The sequence below is a fragment of the Chiroxiphia lanceolata genome, chromosome 19 (assembly GCF_009829145.1).
Source record: "Chiroxiphia lanceolata isolate bChiLan1 chromosome 19, bChiLan1.pri, whole genome shotgun sequence".
In the NCBI taxonomy this organism is placed as follows: Eukaryota; Metazoa; Chordata; class Aves; order Passeriformes; family Pipridae; genus Chiroxiphia; species Chiroxiphia lanceolata.
The window spans coordinates 6,284,499-6,298,241 of NC_045655.1; the positions used below are offsets into that span (position 1 = coordinate 6,284,499).

General features: G+C 60.7%; 1 protein-coding gene across 1 annotated transcript; it reads right to left on the minus strand.

Moving 5' to 3' along the window:
- Positions 1 to 1,584: 1,584 nt before the first annotated feature.
- On the minus strand, positions 1,585 to 11,811 carry SLC9A3R1 (SLC9A3 regulator 1). Its single transcript, XM_032706502.1, has 6 exons — positions 11,352 to 11,811; positions 4,921 to 5,082; positions 3,983 to 4,136; positions 3,401 to 3,441; positions 2,772 to 2,870; positions 1,585 to 2,649 (listed from the first exon to the last, which is right to left on the minus strand). Exons 1-6 carry the CDS (start codon positions 11,754 to 11,756, stop codon positions 2,485 to 2,487), a joined length of 1,026 nt encoding a protein of 341 aa, XP_032562393.1. The 5' UTR covers positions 11,757 to 11,811; the 3' UTR covers positions 1,585 to 2,484.
- Positions 11,812 to 13,743: the final 1,932 nt, after the last annotated feature.

Here is a 13,743-nt window from a genome sequence, read left to right on the forward strand (position 1 = left end):
AGGGCGTTTTAGTTTTCCAATTTTAGTTAATTTAAATACATGATTCCTGTGACTAATATTAAAGCCAAGCGTGGGAACAGTGTATCACAGTATTTTAAAACAACAAGTATTTAGCGTGGATTTAGTTGTAGGGAAAGCTTTGTGTGGTAATAAAGTGAAGAGCAGCTCTACTTCCCGCTGGGATTACCATGACAAGGGCTACTAATCCTCCTGCTCTTCGTCACCTGCTGCAGGCAGGAATGGATTCTGTCCTCCAGAACAAGATTTGCAGAACCTGCTGGGCAAACTGCTGGCTCTGTGCTCCTTCCGTGGAGTGTTTCATCCCTGTGCCAGAGGAGCCAGGCCAAACTGGGAGGAGAGATGGAGCTGAGCTGGGATTTGCTCCCCTAAAAGCCGAACAAGGTGGGAAAAATAACTTAACCTCTGGTGCCAGGGAAAAGGGGCAGTGATATCCTGTCATAGCTCCCCATGCCCAGCCGGTTGCTCTGGAGCCAGTGAGTGCCCAGCTTGGCATCCCCGGTCCCCTGGCAACGCCGGAGCTCTCCCGCCTCCACAGGGGCTGGGAAAAGCCTTTGCCTGGCAACCCAAAACAAAGTTGGGTCTGTCCCGGAGCTCAGCCCTCCCCCAGGCTGGGGTGGTCCCAGCGAGGCTCAACCAGTGTTCCCACAGGGAACCAGTGCCTGGCTGCTCCGACCAGGCCAAGAGGCAAAAGATGCCCCTGGGACCCAGTGGATGCCCCCACTCCTGCCCTGTATGGGTAGCCCCAGCCAGGCTGGGATGCCCTGCTTGCTCTCCAAGGGGGTGAAGGTAGGAAAGAGAAGACAGGAGCTCACCTATTTCAGAGGACACCTTTGGAGAATGAGGCTCGTTGGAATGGGCTCCCCCCACCCCACCCCCAGCTTCCAGGGGGAAGTGACAGCCTGCACATTCCCTGGAAATGTGGTGACACCTCATCACTTGGTTGTCATTTGAGGTGCAGACCTCTGTGACCACTCGTCAGCTCAGGTAGACCAGCTTGTCTGGAAATTTGGAGCAAAAAACAAGAGTGTGCAGAAGGGGAGGAAATGCAGACACTGGGCAGGGACTGGGCCCAGCCCTGCCCTGTGCTCAGTGCAGCCATGGTGCCACCAGCCTGGCCCTGCTGAGCCACCCAGGGCTAGATCCATCCATTTAGAGGGACAAACAACTCCTCCCAGCCCATCCCCCTGCTTTCCCCCAACCCAGGAGCAACCCAGGCTCACCCTAAAAACCTCCAGGGGGGCTGGGGGCAAATTGGAGCTGCCTCCAACAGAGCTGCTGCCCTCCAGCCTGGTTGACAGACCTGGATTAGAGCTTTGCATCACTGCCCTCACTCCCCTGCACTCCCCAGGGGATTAGAGTCCTTTAATCACCCTGAGGCATTAACCCCCACTGGGACCAGCCGGTGCCTCCCTGACCTCCCCTCCTGGCCCCACCAGGTGCTGAGGGGCATCCAAACCAGGCCCAGTGTTCCCCACATTACCTGCCTCTTCCCCCAGCCCCGGGGCACAGCAAGCCCCTGCACCCTCTCAGGTTCCAGAAGGATTTAGCCTTAAACCAGACACGTGAAGTCAGGAAGGTTTATTCCAGTAAACAGAATTTCTCTTGAGCTCAACAGTACGACAACACCTGATTGCAGCACATAGAAACAAAACATCCACAGGAAGAATTTCCACAAAATACAGTTAAAAAAAAAAAGGAATGGTGCGATTGGAAAAAAAAAAGAAGTCTATGAGAAGCCTTTAAATTACACAGTGTTGGATTCAAACCCTGATCGGCTCTGTCTCCAGGAGTGTGCAGGAGTAAAGGAGACTATTATTGCTTGCTGTGCTGGCTCCGGACACCCTCTCCTCTCCCAAAATTGCCCCAGGGGCAGGGTGAGTGCTGGGGTCTCCTCACTGCTGGGCACCCGTGTCCCTCCTTGCAGCAGAAGAGGCAAAGGGACAAAGTCATCGTGGACGGAGCTTGCCAGGCAGGGGTCAAACACCCCGGCTGTGGTCAGTGGCTGGGCAGGTGGGGTTTGGCAAGAGTCACTAAAAGCCTCAGGTTTTTCAGTTAAAGGGAAATCTGGGGGGTGACTCAAATGGAGATAAGGTTTGGGGGTGGGGGAAGAACCAGGGAACAGCAGGGATCAGAACTGGGCATCAGGCCACCCCAAATCCTTGATCCCTCCCCATATCCCTGCTTGTGCCTACCAGGATGTGCAGGGCTTCAAGGCAGGGCTGGAGGAGCACGCTGGGGATGGGCTCTTGAGAGGGAGCACGCCCAGCACCCCCCTTTCTCTCTAGCCCAGACATCCCTCTGTAGGAATGCTCACTGGCCACTGAGCCCCAGCACTCAGGTCAGGGTGGTGGGGAGCAGCCCCACATCCCCGCCAGGAGCCCGTGGCAGGGAGGAGGGGGGTGCAGGAGAGGTGGGTGCAGGGCTGGGGGGGGCCAGCAGACCCTCACCCCGCCCCAGGGACCTTCACAGGTTGCTGAACAGTTCGTTTTTCTTGCTCCAGTCCATCTGGGGTGCCCTCTTGCTGGTGCGCTTCTGGTGCGCCCGCTCCTTGGCCACGGCCAGCGGGATGTCGAGGTCCAGGAGGGAGCCGGATGCCGAGTGGCGCTTGTCACCTTCCTCCATGTGGGGCTGGGGGGGGCGAGAGGCTGTGTCAGCCCCACCATGTCCCCCCTCAGGACAGCCCCACAGTGGGGGCTCATCCCAGATCCCGCTTCCCAGCCACTGCCTCCCCCCGGCATTCCCAGCCCTACCTCGCTGTGGGTCTCGCTGGAGTTGGGGGACACGGCCAGAGGCGCGGGGCTGGACGGGCTCTCGGACACCGAGTTGGACTGTGGCTCTCCACTGTTTTCCTGGGGGAAACAGGGAGGGAATGAGAGCTCCAGCCCCTGCAGCTTGAGAACAACCGCTGGAGTTGCAAGTCCCACACGGGGGTCCACGAAATCCGTCCTTCCCTACACATAATCCCCTACAAGCTCCAGGCACATAAATACTCCAGCGCTGCCCATCTGGAGCGGGGAGGGATTAAACCCCGGCCGACTGCCCTGGCTTTAGCTGGAGCAGGAAGAGGAGGGTGGCTGCAGGGCTGGATGCTACTTCCCTGCAGCACCACAAGGGCTCCTAGCCCTGGAGCATCAGGAGGCAAAAGGAGAGGAGGCACAGGCAATTGCAGCCATCTCTGTTACGCTCAGCACCACAAGCAACTCCCTTCCTGGGGGACACCAGTTCCCAGTCCCCTTCCCAGTGGCACCAGCTCTTGTGTGGCAGCCTGGGAGCACTGCAGTCCCTGGTGGCATCATTCTGTCCATGGGGACACCTGAACAGGAGGGTCCCTGTCTGGAGATGGGGAAGGATGGGGTTAGAAGCAAGACGAGGCTCTTACCTTCTCTATATCGCCATTGGCAACTGGTTCTGGCAAGGGACCTGTGGGACAAGGACATGGGCACCAAGTGAGGATGTATTTGCTTTGTCCCCTCACCAATGTGGGGCAGTCAAAGGCTGCACATGGCCAGTGCTCACACAACACTGCCCAGGATCTGGCCAGGTCCTGAGTTTTCTAACCAGCCCCTGCAGCCAACCCCACAGCACAGGGAGATGCTGCCAGGCACATCCCCATGACGGCAGCAGTGATGTGGAGCCCAGTGAGAACCCCTCCCCATCCTCTTGGGGACCACTGTGACAGCAGGGAGGGGCCCATGGAGCAGAGCAAAGGGCAGCTGATGCCTCTTCACTCCCCAGGCCATAAACCCTGACAAAGTGCAACCCAGGGCCATAAACCACCACCCCAGCACGGGGCCCCCATACAGGCAGGGAGACACCAAAGCCACGTGACTCTGCTTGGTCCTAGGGTGATAAACCTCCACCTCCCAAGGCTCAGGGAGCACCCCAGCACCCCAGGTTTGGTGACACAAAGCTGACAGAGATGACACAAACCCCCAGCCCCGCAGCACAGCCCCCAGCCCACCTGTCAGGTGCTGCTCCGAGGGCACCACCTTGCACTTCTTGAAGAACTCATCCGTGAGGACATCCACCACCAGCAGCCTGGTCTCATCACCGCCTGCCTTGATGGCTGCCACCACATCACTGTGCTGCTTGCCCTCCATGCACACACCGTTCACCTGCAGGCAAGGCACCACGTCACCCCTGGAGCCAGGGCTCATCCATCCCTTGAGAGCTCCACAGAGGGGCTGGGTACCGCCTTGGTACCAGTCACAACCCCAGCACAGCCACCCCGCAGCCCCTGCAGGCATTTACAGCCTCACAGGGATTAGTGGCGCAGCCAGGAAAACCTCATTAAAAGCAGATTTTCCTCTGAGTGATTAGCACGGGATCGAACGGGCAAAGCTGGCAGGGAGTGCCTGGCAGGGCACAGACCCAGGGCAGGCACAGGAGATGGGCAGCATGGGCAAGAGACAAAACTCTCATGGTCCCCAGAGACCCCAAAACTTCAGCCCAAATGAGGCAGCAGCCCCACGCCCCAGTGAGCAGCAGGGTTGGGGCTCGGTTTGTCCTTGCCCTCATGGGTCATCATCCCACCTGGCACAAACCCTGTCCCCATCTCCACCCTGGTCACGTCTGGCAGCAGAACTTGAGGCCATCATGCACCTTGTCCCCAGCCTGCCACACCCCAGGGACATCCCAAGGACAGTGCTACTGCTAATTAACCCACAGCCAGCTAATTAGTGCTCAGCCCCAACCCTCCACAGTGCTGCACCCCTGGGTGGGGACCGGCAGGCCGGTGCAGGTTGGGTGTCTGCACTGTGAGTCACCACCAGCGTCAAGGACACCACACACCTTCCCAGCAAAGGGCAGCTGCCTCCCGGCCACCGGCCACCGGGATGCGAGGGAGCACCACGGTTTTTTGGGAGACCCCCCCCCAGAACCCTGCCCACCCCAGCATACCTCGATGATGCGGTCCTGGGGGGCCAGCCCTGCTGCCTCGGCCGGCGAGTTGGGGTCGACGGCGCGCACGTACTGCCCCGGGCGGCTCTTGTCACTGTGCAGGTTGAAGCCGTAGCCATCGGGGCCCTTCTTCATGTGGCACAGCCGAGGTCGCAGCTCCTCCTGCAACGGGGACAGCCTGTGGGTAAACTGCTCTCAGACCCCCCCCCAACACCCAGGGAAAGCACCAGGACCCTCAGACATCTCCCTGGGACACCATCCCTGTGTGGCCACCTGCAAACACTGATACCTCGAGCTGGGAAGCAGTGTGCCAAACACCCCATGATCCCAGGCATTAATTAATGAATTAGGTGCAGGGCACACTAATTGCAGCGAAACGTTGAAGAAACACGTTATTATGTGTGTCCCCAGACCACGCTCTTCCTTTTGGGATCAGGATTGCAACCGCCATGAAGGTGGAGGAGGAAACATAGCCCAGGCTGCTGGGAAGCACCCCCACCCCACCCCATCCCACTCGGGAAGCTTTAGCTACCGGAGGGATCTCAACCACAAGAGCAGGTCCCTTCCATCACACCCTTGCCAGCTGCAACCCCCCTCCACAGCAAACCCAGCCATGGGACCAGTGAGATCCCCCACCCCAGAGCACCCCACAGCCACTGCCGGCAGGGAAGGGGCACAAAGGGCCTGGGCAGGCAGCTGGGATCCCTCTGGAGCAGCCACAATGCCGAGGCGCCTCAATGCCCTGGCATGACCCCTCCAGGATTGCAAAACAGAAACCAGCTCCACCGGGGCGGCGTGACATAGGATGTTCAACTCTCCAGGAGGCAACACCCAGCTCATCTGCACCTGGTTTCACCTTGACCTGTGGATCCACCAGCACCTGGCGCCAGGGAACCCCGCAGGGGCAGCCACATGTACCTGGCCCACAGAGAGCCCTTTAAGCTCCCCACCCTGTGAGCAGCAGAAAGAAGCAGGAGCAGCCCTGGGAGCCTGGCACACAGGAACTGCCTTTGCTCACCCAGTGGGGAGTGGGATGCCCGGGAAGCATCAGAGGAAGCAAGCAACACAAACCAGCCACCTGCACGTGGCACCATCAGAACTGCACTGACCCCGGCACCCAACACCACCTCCACACATTTATAGATAAAATGGTTTGATCCCGCCTTGACCACCAGCCCCTGGGCTTTGGTTGGGCTCTCCCAGCAGCCAAGCCTTGCTCAAACTGCTGGAATATTCCTTGCCAAGAGGTTTTGTATTTAATCTTTCTTCTGAGATAATTTTTTCTCCTTTGGTACCCATAACATCACTGGGAAGAGGCACTGCAGGAATCTCCCCTCCCACACCTGCACCGTGCTGCCCTTTATCCCCTGCACAGCACGTGTGCTTCCTTGCCATGAAATTCCCTTTGCTCCCAGCCAGGAAAACCTGGGTCCTGGAGTGCTGACACCTCACATGTGAGAGCACTGAAGTGGCACAGGGTCCCACACGGGCCGGGGTGACGCATTTGCAACTGCTGAGCCAAATGCTGTGATAAGGCCCTGATAAAGCCTCATCTTCTTGCACAACGCCTTCCTCCATGGTCAAGGCCAGCTACCACCCCAGCACCACTTGCCAACGCCCCGGGAAGGGAGGTGCAGGCAGCACCCAGCGCATCTGCCAGGAGTGAAGGTGATCCCAGGATGCCTCAGTGCTGGCATGCAGGATCTGCTCCCCACTTGGCTCAGCTCCACAGGCAATGCCCAGTGTGGATTCCCCAGCTGGGTGGAGGATTGTGACCCTCAACTTTGCCCCAGCTGCCCTTCAGTCCCGTGTCCCCCCCCCCCCCCCCCGTGCCTGGGTGGCAGCAGGTTCACAGGGTGTGACAGCATCCTCCACCCATGCAGCAATTGGATGGGGACAGACAATACCCAAAATAAGGACAAAAGGCAGGAGCCTGGTGGAGCCTAGGGGAAGGCAGCACCTCCCCGGGGCCCTGCCCTGGCCTGACCTCGAGCAGGGGGGTCAGGCTCCGGAGCACCCACACTCCCGGTGCCCTTGGCAGCACTGTGGGGTTGCTCCACGCCGATAGCTCGGGACAAAGCCGGAGGGAGCACCCGGCAAGCGGTGCTGGCAGTGCTCCCGGGAGAGAATGGGAGGAGGGAGGACTTCGCTCCCACCCATACCAACAAAGCCCTGGCAGCCTGGGCTCCCTGAGGCACTGGTGCCATGAATTTGGGGGGGGTTGGGAGGGAGTGGGAAGTCCTGCAGGGTGGACAGATGCCTCAGGACAGGGGGACAGGTCATAGTAGAGGGAGGCACTGATCCCTCAAAGGCAGCTGGCCAAGGCAGGAGCACTCGGTGTGAGGGCAGCCCGGCCGGGCCGTGACCCGCCCCCCCAGCACCCCCCCACCAGTGGCTGGCAGCTCCTCCAGCCCAGCGTGCCAGGCTGCCTGTGCCCTCCCCAAATCCCCAGTGCCAGCAGAAACCCCGTGGGCAGCCACCATTCTGCCTCTCAGAGAGGAAAACGAATGCATCCAATCCTCCAGCAGCTATATCCTGCCCATCCACGGGTCGAGCACCCTGTGGTAGGTCATCCTTCCAGCCCCAAAGTCCCTCTCGGTCTTAACAACCCGAGGAGAGAGGGTTTGGGGCCAACACCCGGGATGCAGAGAAACCCCGTGGCTATGGAGCTGGGCAGCAGGACAGCGGAAATGCCCCTAATTTCTCTAAGCTGCTGCATCCTCTCCTCCAAGGCCAGCAGCCCTCCCGCCGTGCTGGGACACGGATTAGCCGGCAGAGCCTCCTTAGGAGCAATTACAACCTCCGGCGGGGAGGGAGGCGGGGGGAAGCCGGACTCAGCCCTCCCGCACGGGCATCCCGTGCCACCCCTCTCCTCCACACCCAGGGGCGGCAGAGGGACACCTGTCTGCAGAGATACCCACTTGACATGGGGAGCTTTGCAGCAATGCATCCCTATTCCTATCCTGGAACAGGATTTGGGGCATATGCTTCTCCCTCCAGGAGCTGCTGGACCAACCCTCCACAGCACCTTCAGCCACCTGGCAGGACCAGCAATCCCAGGATCATGGGAACCCCAAGTGAACAGGTATCGGGACCCGCTCCCCACCTCCCAGCCCTGCAACAGCCATTTCAGCCCTACAAGCAGCATCAAGCCCATCGGCAGCAGCAGCATTTCCAGTTACTCAAAGAGAAACAAAACAGCTCGAGGACGCCTGGGCCAGCAAATTCACACGGGTCCCGAAATCTGGCGCACACATTCGGCCTTCATACAAAGGGGATGCAAAGCAGCCTCCTTGCAGCATCCCTGTCACGTCCTGTTCAACTGGAGCTGCTTTTCATGCAGCTGCCTTGAGAGGAAATTTAATTCATTTCCTAATTAAACATCAGCTACCTCCCAGTGCAATGCTCCCAATGAGGGGGGAAATGCTCCCCGTTATGCCCCAAAACCCAGCCCTGGGAGGCTCACCCAGATTTTACAAGGAGGGATGAGCCTTGCTGGCAGGGAGGGCTCTAATTTAGCACTAAATTTGCAAGAGGGAGGCCCGGGGCTGGTAGGAAACACCCTGCCCTGGTACAAGCAGCCCCAGCCCATGCCAGGGTGCTGGGTTTGCAGCACCTGGTGCTGCCCTGTGAACACCGTGTGGTTTGCTCGAAACTTTCTCAAGATACTCCTGGAGCAGTTGAAGCCTCCGGAAACACAAGGAGGGGGGGATGAACTGTAAGAGCTCTCACTGGGGACACTCACACAGCACAGGGCCCCAGGAAGCGGGGTTGGCCTCAGGGGTGTAAAACTATCACTGTGCTGGCTCAGCACCACAGATAGGGGTGCACGGATCAGCTCCCCAGGGAGGCTCAAAACCTCCATCCCAGCATCAGGAGGATTTGAATGCCTAAGGTTTTATAGGAATGAAAAGGGAGCCCACGACGAGCCTCTCAAAATCTTCTCAGCCCATGCCCAGCACTGAGAGCTGGGGGTGTGACTGACCCCCTACCACGGGGGAGTCCCAGTCATGCAAGACCCAGCAGGGTTTGGAGAGAGGATGGATTCTGCTGGAAAGTGGGAGACGTTAAACGATCACTCGTTAAACGATCACTCGTTAAACGATCACTCGTTAAACGACCGCTCCTCGCCACAGGCAGCTCTCACAGCTCTCAAGTGTCTCCAGGCTTGTTAAGCAAATAAAGGCAAGTCCAGCCCAACAAAACAAACAGGACTCTGACACATGCAAATCTCCCACTTCCCCAGTGATCCCAGGGAATCCCACCCAACCCAGAATGCTGGGACTGCAGGGGGATGGGGTGGCCAGCACCGGCTGTCCGCCAGTGTCCGGAGAACAGGCACGACAGTGTGTTCCTGGCTTGCCAGAGAGAAATCCCTTTCTGCCTGTTCCGGCTTGGCTCCCATCCCGCCCGGCATCTTCCCACCCTGCTTGGTGGGTGCCCAGCCGGGGCGATGTCTCCAAACCCACTTGCCTTTTCCACCAGGCCCTGTCCCCAGCCGCAAGATTTCCTGCTGATACCTGTTGAGAAACTGTCCTGGGGCCTTGCGGTAATGTCACCCCATGTCACCCCACGTCACCCGCTTCCTGCTCTTGTGAACAGAGAAACCGCCGGTAGTAACTGTGCACGGGCTGTGCCCCGAGCCTGCTCCCCAAGCCTGTGAGTGATCTCCAGCTAAGACTGTCCCCCAACAGTCTGTGTGAGCAATCTCCAGCTAAGACTGTCCTCCAACAGTCTGTGTGAGCAATCTCCAGCTAAGACTGTCCCCCAACAGTCTGTGGGGAATCTCCAGCCGGGGCTGTCCCCCCAAAGCCTGTGAGGCATCTCCAGCAGGGGCTGTGCCCCAAGAGCTTATGGGGCATCTCCAGCTTCCCATGCCCTTTCCATCACTCCAGCCAACACGGCGAGCAGGCAGCCACCCCACACGTCAGGGCTCTGTTCCCCATGTCCTCAGCCCGCCAAGCCTGGCAGGGGGCTCACCCGAGCTGCATTAAGTACATTCTTTCTGTCTTTCCCAGCCTGTGGAGAGATCTGGGAGTGGAAAGCAGAGCACAGACGGTCTCGCGGGCCCCGAGGCAGCGCTGGCACTGTGACATACGGGAGAACGGGCACGCTCCCCCCGCGTGGGGCAGCACCACAGCCCGGCACGGGGCCAGACCTGGGGGACATGGGATGACACAGGGGACAGCGAGCAAGAGGGGCAGCACAGGGGCAGAGCCTGGATGTTCCCACCTGAACAAGCCCATCGAGGAGGTGCTGGAGCAGTGCTTTAGCCAGGTAGGGATGAGAATTGTGCCTGCAGTGGATCAGCCTGACCAGGGGCAACAGGCAGCTGGCACAAGGCTGAAGTCCAGCAGGAGACACAAGTCAAAACCACCTGGTCCTAAGCAAAACCCTGTGTGACAACAGCTCAGCGAGGCACCAAGGTCTGCCTGGGGCTCGGTGTCTACACTGGGAAGGCTCCTTTGCACCAGTCTCTCTGGGAACGGGTCACAAGATTTCCCCAGAACGTTCCCCACCCTGGGGACACCAGGAGGCCGCTTCCCAGGAAGACCATCCACATCTCTGTTGTCACAACAAACAAGTCTTTGCTGGGTAAATAAAAAGCGGTATTATCTCCCGCTGCCCAGAGTGTTTCTTAGGAACGACTCGGAGCAGGAAAGGTCAGCTATTTCTCAATTCCTCACCTTTCTACATCACTTTGTTTGTGCAACTGCTAACTCCCACACACACTGAAGGCCAACATTCCTGAGTATCTGTACATGGGGTCTGACTGTCAGGATGAGTCCTCCAGCCCGGGAAGGGCTCCACTATCTCCACTCCACAGCAGAGACCGAACACGCTCAGGGCAGGAGTGACTGCCACCAACACCTGCAGTCACAGCCCGCAAAAACATGCTCTGCCACAGGTTTTTTGTTGTATTTTGGCGTGGGTTAGTGCCAGCCACCCTCATCCCAGCCCTGGGCTCACCTACACGTCAAAGCTCGCCCTGTCACTTTCCTCACCCCGTTTTACCGGCCCTACAGCATCAGGACGGGCCGAAGGGCTCCAGGACACAACAAGCTGCTCGGTTATGGGTCCAACCAGCCCGGTGTGCCCGCCTGCCCCCGCCCGTCACCGGCATGGCTGGGAGAGAAGAGCATCAAGCAAACAAAAAAATTAATTTAAAATAAAAAAGGCAAAGCAGCCGGGCGCGGTAGGGCCCGGGGCTCCTGGGGAGCGGCGTTTAAAGCAAAGCAAAATAGAGAAAGAAAGAATCGAGACCGAAACCAGACAGAGCGCCCGCGGGAGGCCGAGGTAGATGCGCTCGCTCCAGGGTTGGAAGGCGACGACCGGGGCCGGTCCCGGGAGGTCCGACCTCCCCTCCTCGGACATCTCCCCCTTTCCCGGAAACTTTTCCGAGCCCCAGCCCCCCCCGGCCGCCCGTTTACCCGCTGGTCGCCGCCGTTGGGCTCCCGCGCCGCGGGCTCCGCCGGCACCGGCACCGGCACGGGGGCGGCCTGCTCGCCGACCACCGGGGGCTCGGCACCCGCCCCGGCCCGCTTCGACAGCTGCTCGTCGGCCGTCGAGTCCACGACGAGGAGGCTGACGGCGCCAGCGGCGGCGCGGATCCGCTCCACCACCTGCTGATGGCTCTCCCGCTCCACGTTCTCGCCATCCACCTCCAGCAGCCGGTCCCCGGCCCGCAGCCCCGAGCGCTCGGCCGGCGAGCCCGCTTCCACCAGCCGGATGAACTGGCCGGGCTTGCCCTTCTCGCCGTGCAGGTGGAAGCCGTAGCCGTCCGGGCCGCGCTCCAGGCGGCAGAGCCGGGCGGCGGGGCCCGCGCCGCTGCTCATGGCGGGGGGAGCGGGCGGAGCTGTGGCCGCCCCGTCCCGCCGCCCGCGCTCAGCGAACTGCGCGGCCCAGGCCGTGCCGCCCGCCTTTATACGGGGGCGGGGCGCGGGGCGCGGGGCGACCAATGGGAGAGCGGGACGGGGAGATGGCCGCCAAATACGGAGAGCGATGGGGCGGGGTTATGTAAATATTTGGGGCGTGGCTATGCAAATCTCTTCGGCGTGGGTATGCAAATGTGTTCTCGCCCCGCTGGGGCGGCCCGGGGGCGGTGGCGCCGCTGGGTCCTGCCGCCGGCAGCGGGGCCGGACCGCTCCCTTGTGGGGTCCGACCGCTCCCTCTGGGGCCAGGCCGCTCGCCTGTGGGGTCAGACCAATCTCTCGTGGGGTCTGGCCGCTCCCCCGTGGGGTCCGACCGCTCTCCCGTGGGAGCTGGACCGATTCCCCGTGGGGTTCCATCGCTCCCGCGTGGGAGCCGGACCGCTCTCCTGTGGGGTCCTGCCACCGGCAGCGGGGCTGGACCGCTCCCCCGTGGGGTCCGGCCGCTCCCCCGTGGGGTTCCACCTCTCCCTTACGGCCACCTCTGCCTCTCCGTGTCAGCCATCCGGGCCCGCCGCGGCAGCCCCCGCTCCCCGCTGAGCTCCCTTCCTCTTCGGGTCAGCTCTACCACCCCTCCGGGGACAGCCCCGACTGGCCTGAGACCGACGGGACGCTCCCCGTTGTCCCCGCTCTGCCCGCAGCACATCCCGGCTGGCACACATTGTCCTCTCGGGGGCACGTCCATCCCATTCCCTCGCCCGGTCCTCGAAGAGCGATGCCGGTCCCAGGGTTGCTCCGAGGCGAAGGGCTGGAGGGATGCTCAGAGTGAGACAAAAATCCCAAACCGAAACTGCGTGTGAACGTGGCCGGGGAGGCCGCGCTGGCCGGTAACTCCGGTAACCGACTGTGCGGCAGAAATGGAGCAGCCCTGCTCCCCCAGCAGTCTCTGACTGCCCCTTGGCACCCTGGAGCTGGGAGCAGGAAGGTGGGAAGATGGAGGAAACCCCCGGGGGTTTGCACTGCCCTGGCTCCACATTCTCTGCTTGTGGGTTGGGAAGCAGAAGTGGCTACAGTGGGTTATGAGCGTGTGAGATCCTGGGGTTTGGGGTCAGCCAGGGCAGAGTAAGGCAGCAGGAAGCCTGGGCTGCTCCAGCACTGCAGCAGGAGTGCTGGTGCCAGGCAGAGCTGGCTCCTGGAATTGTCCCAGGGAGGGTGGCACAGAGGTAAGTTGGTGTCTCCCACTGCTGAGGCTGGCTGAAGTTCCACCTGGCCAAAGGTCCTCAGGGCAGCTGGGATCGTGTTTCACCGAGCTGCAGCCAGGCAAGCAAGGAGGGGACGGCTGCGTGCCATGGGACACGTCCCTCATAGGGGACCCCACTTGAATCCCCTGCTGAAGGGACCTCAGTGGCTGAGGAACCCCTCATGTGCTCGGGGTGGCCGTGCTCCAGCTCCATGAGACCCAGCTGGGAGCCGAGGGTGGGCTCATTTGTTTCCTCCACTCGGCTGAGCATTCGCCCGCGGCCGCTCGGCCCTGAGAAACACGGCGGAGAGGAATCCCACGGCGGCCAGAGGCAGATGCCTGCAGAGAGGAAAACCAGGGCAAGCGTGTTGTGGTACGGCCCCAGGATGGGGGGATCTATCACCCGTGTCACAGCCCTCCCCTTGGCAAGGGGGTTGTGAGCAGCACAGCCTGAGTGTGCACATTCGGGGGGAGATGGAGGTACACTACCCTAAGTCAGGAAACAAAACCCAGCTTCAGCAGGGCTGGTTTGAGCATGGGATCGTGATAAGGAGGAAAGGCAGCAGCAGAGGAAACAGCTGGGGTTGCTTTTGGGTCCAGCAGTGCCCGCAGGATGGCAGGGCACAGGCAGCACCGTTGCGCCCCAGCTGCCTCCTGCCCTTTGCATCTTGGCGTGACGTTAAAGGAGCTCAGGCTGGAGGGGGGAAAAGAGAA

Bases quoted from the DNA above. Each gene is read 5' to 3' on its own strand.
- SLC9A3R1 (XM_032706502.1), bottom strand. From the start codon at position 11,756: ATGAGCAGCGGCGCGGGCCCCGCCGCCCGGCTCTGCCGCCTGGAGCGC. The intron at 2,871-3,400 runs GTAAGAGCCTCG...TGTTTCCCCCAG, and splicing joins CCAATGGCGATATAGAGAAG to GAAAACAGTGGAGAGCCACA. The intron at 2,650-2,771 runs GTAGGGCTGGGA...CGCCCCCCCCAG, and splicing joins CCAGCGAGACCCACAGCGAG to CCCCACATGGAGGAAGGTGA.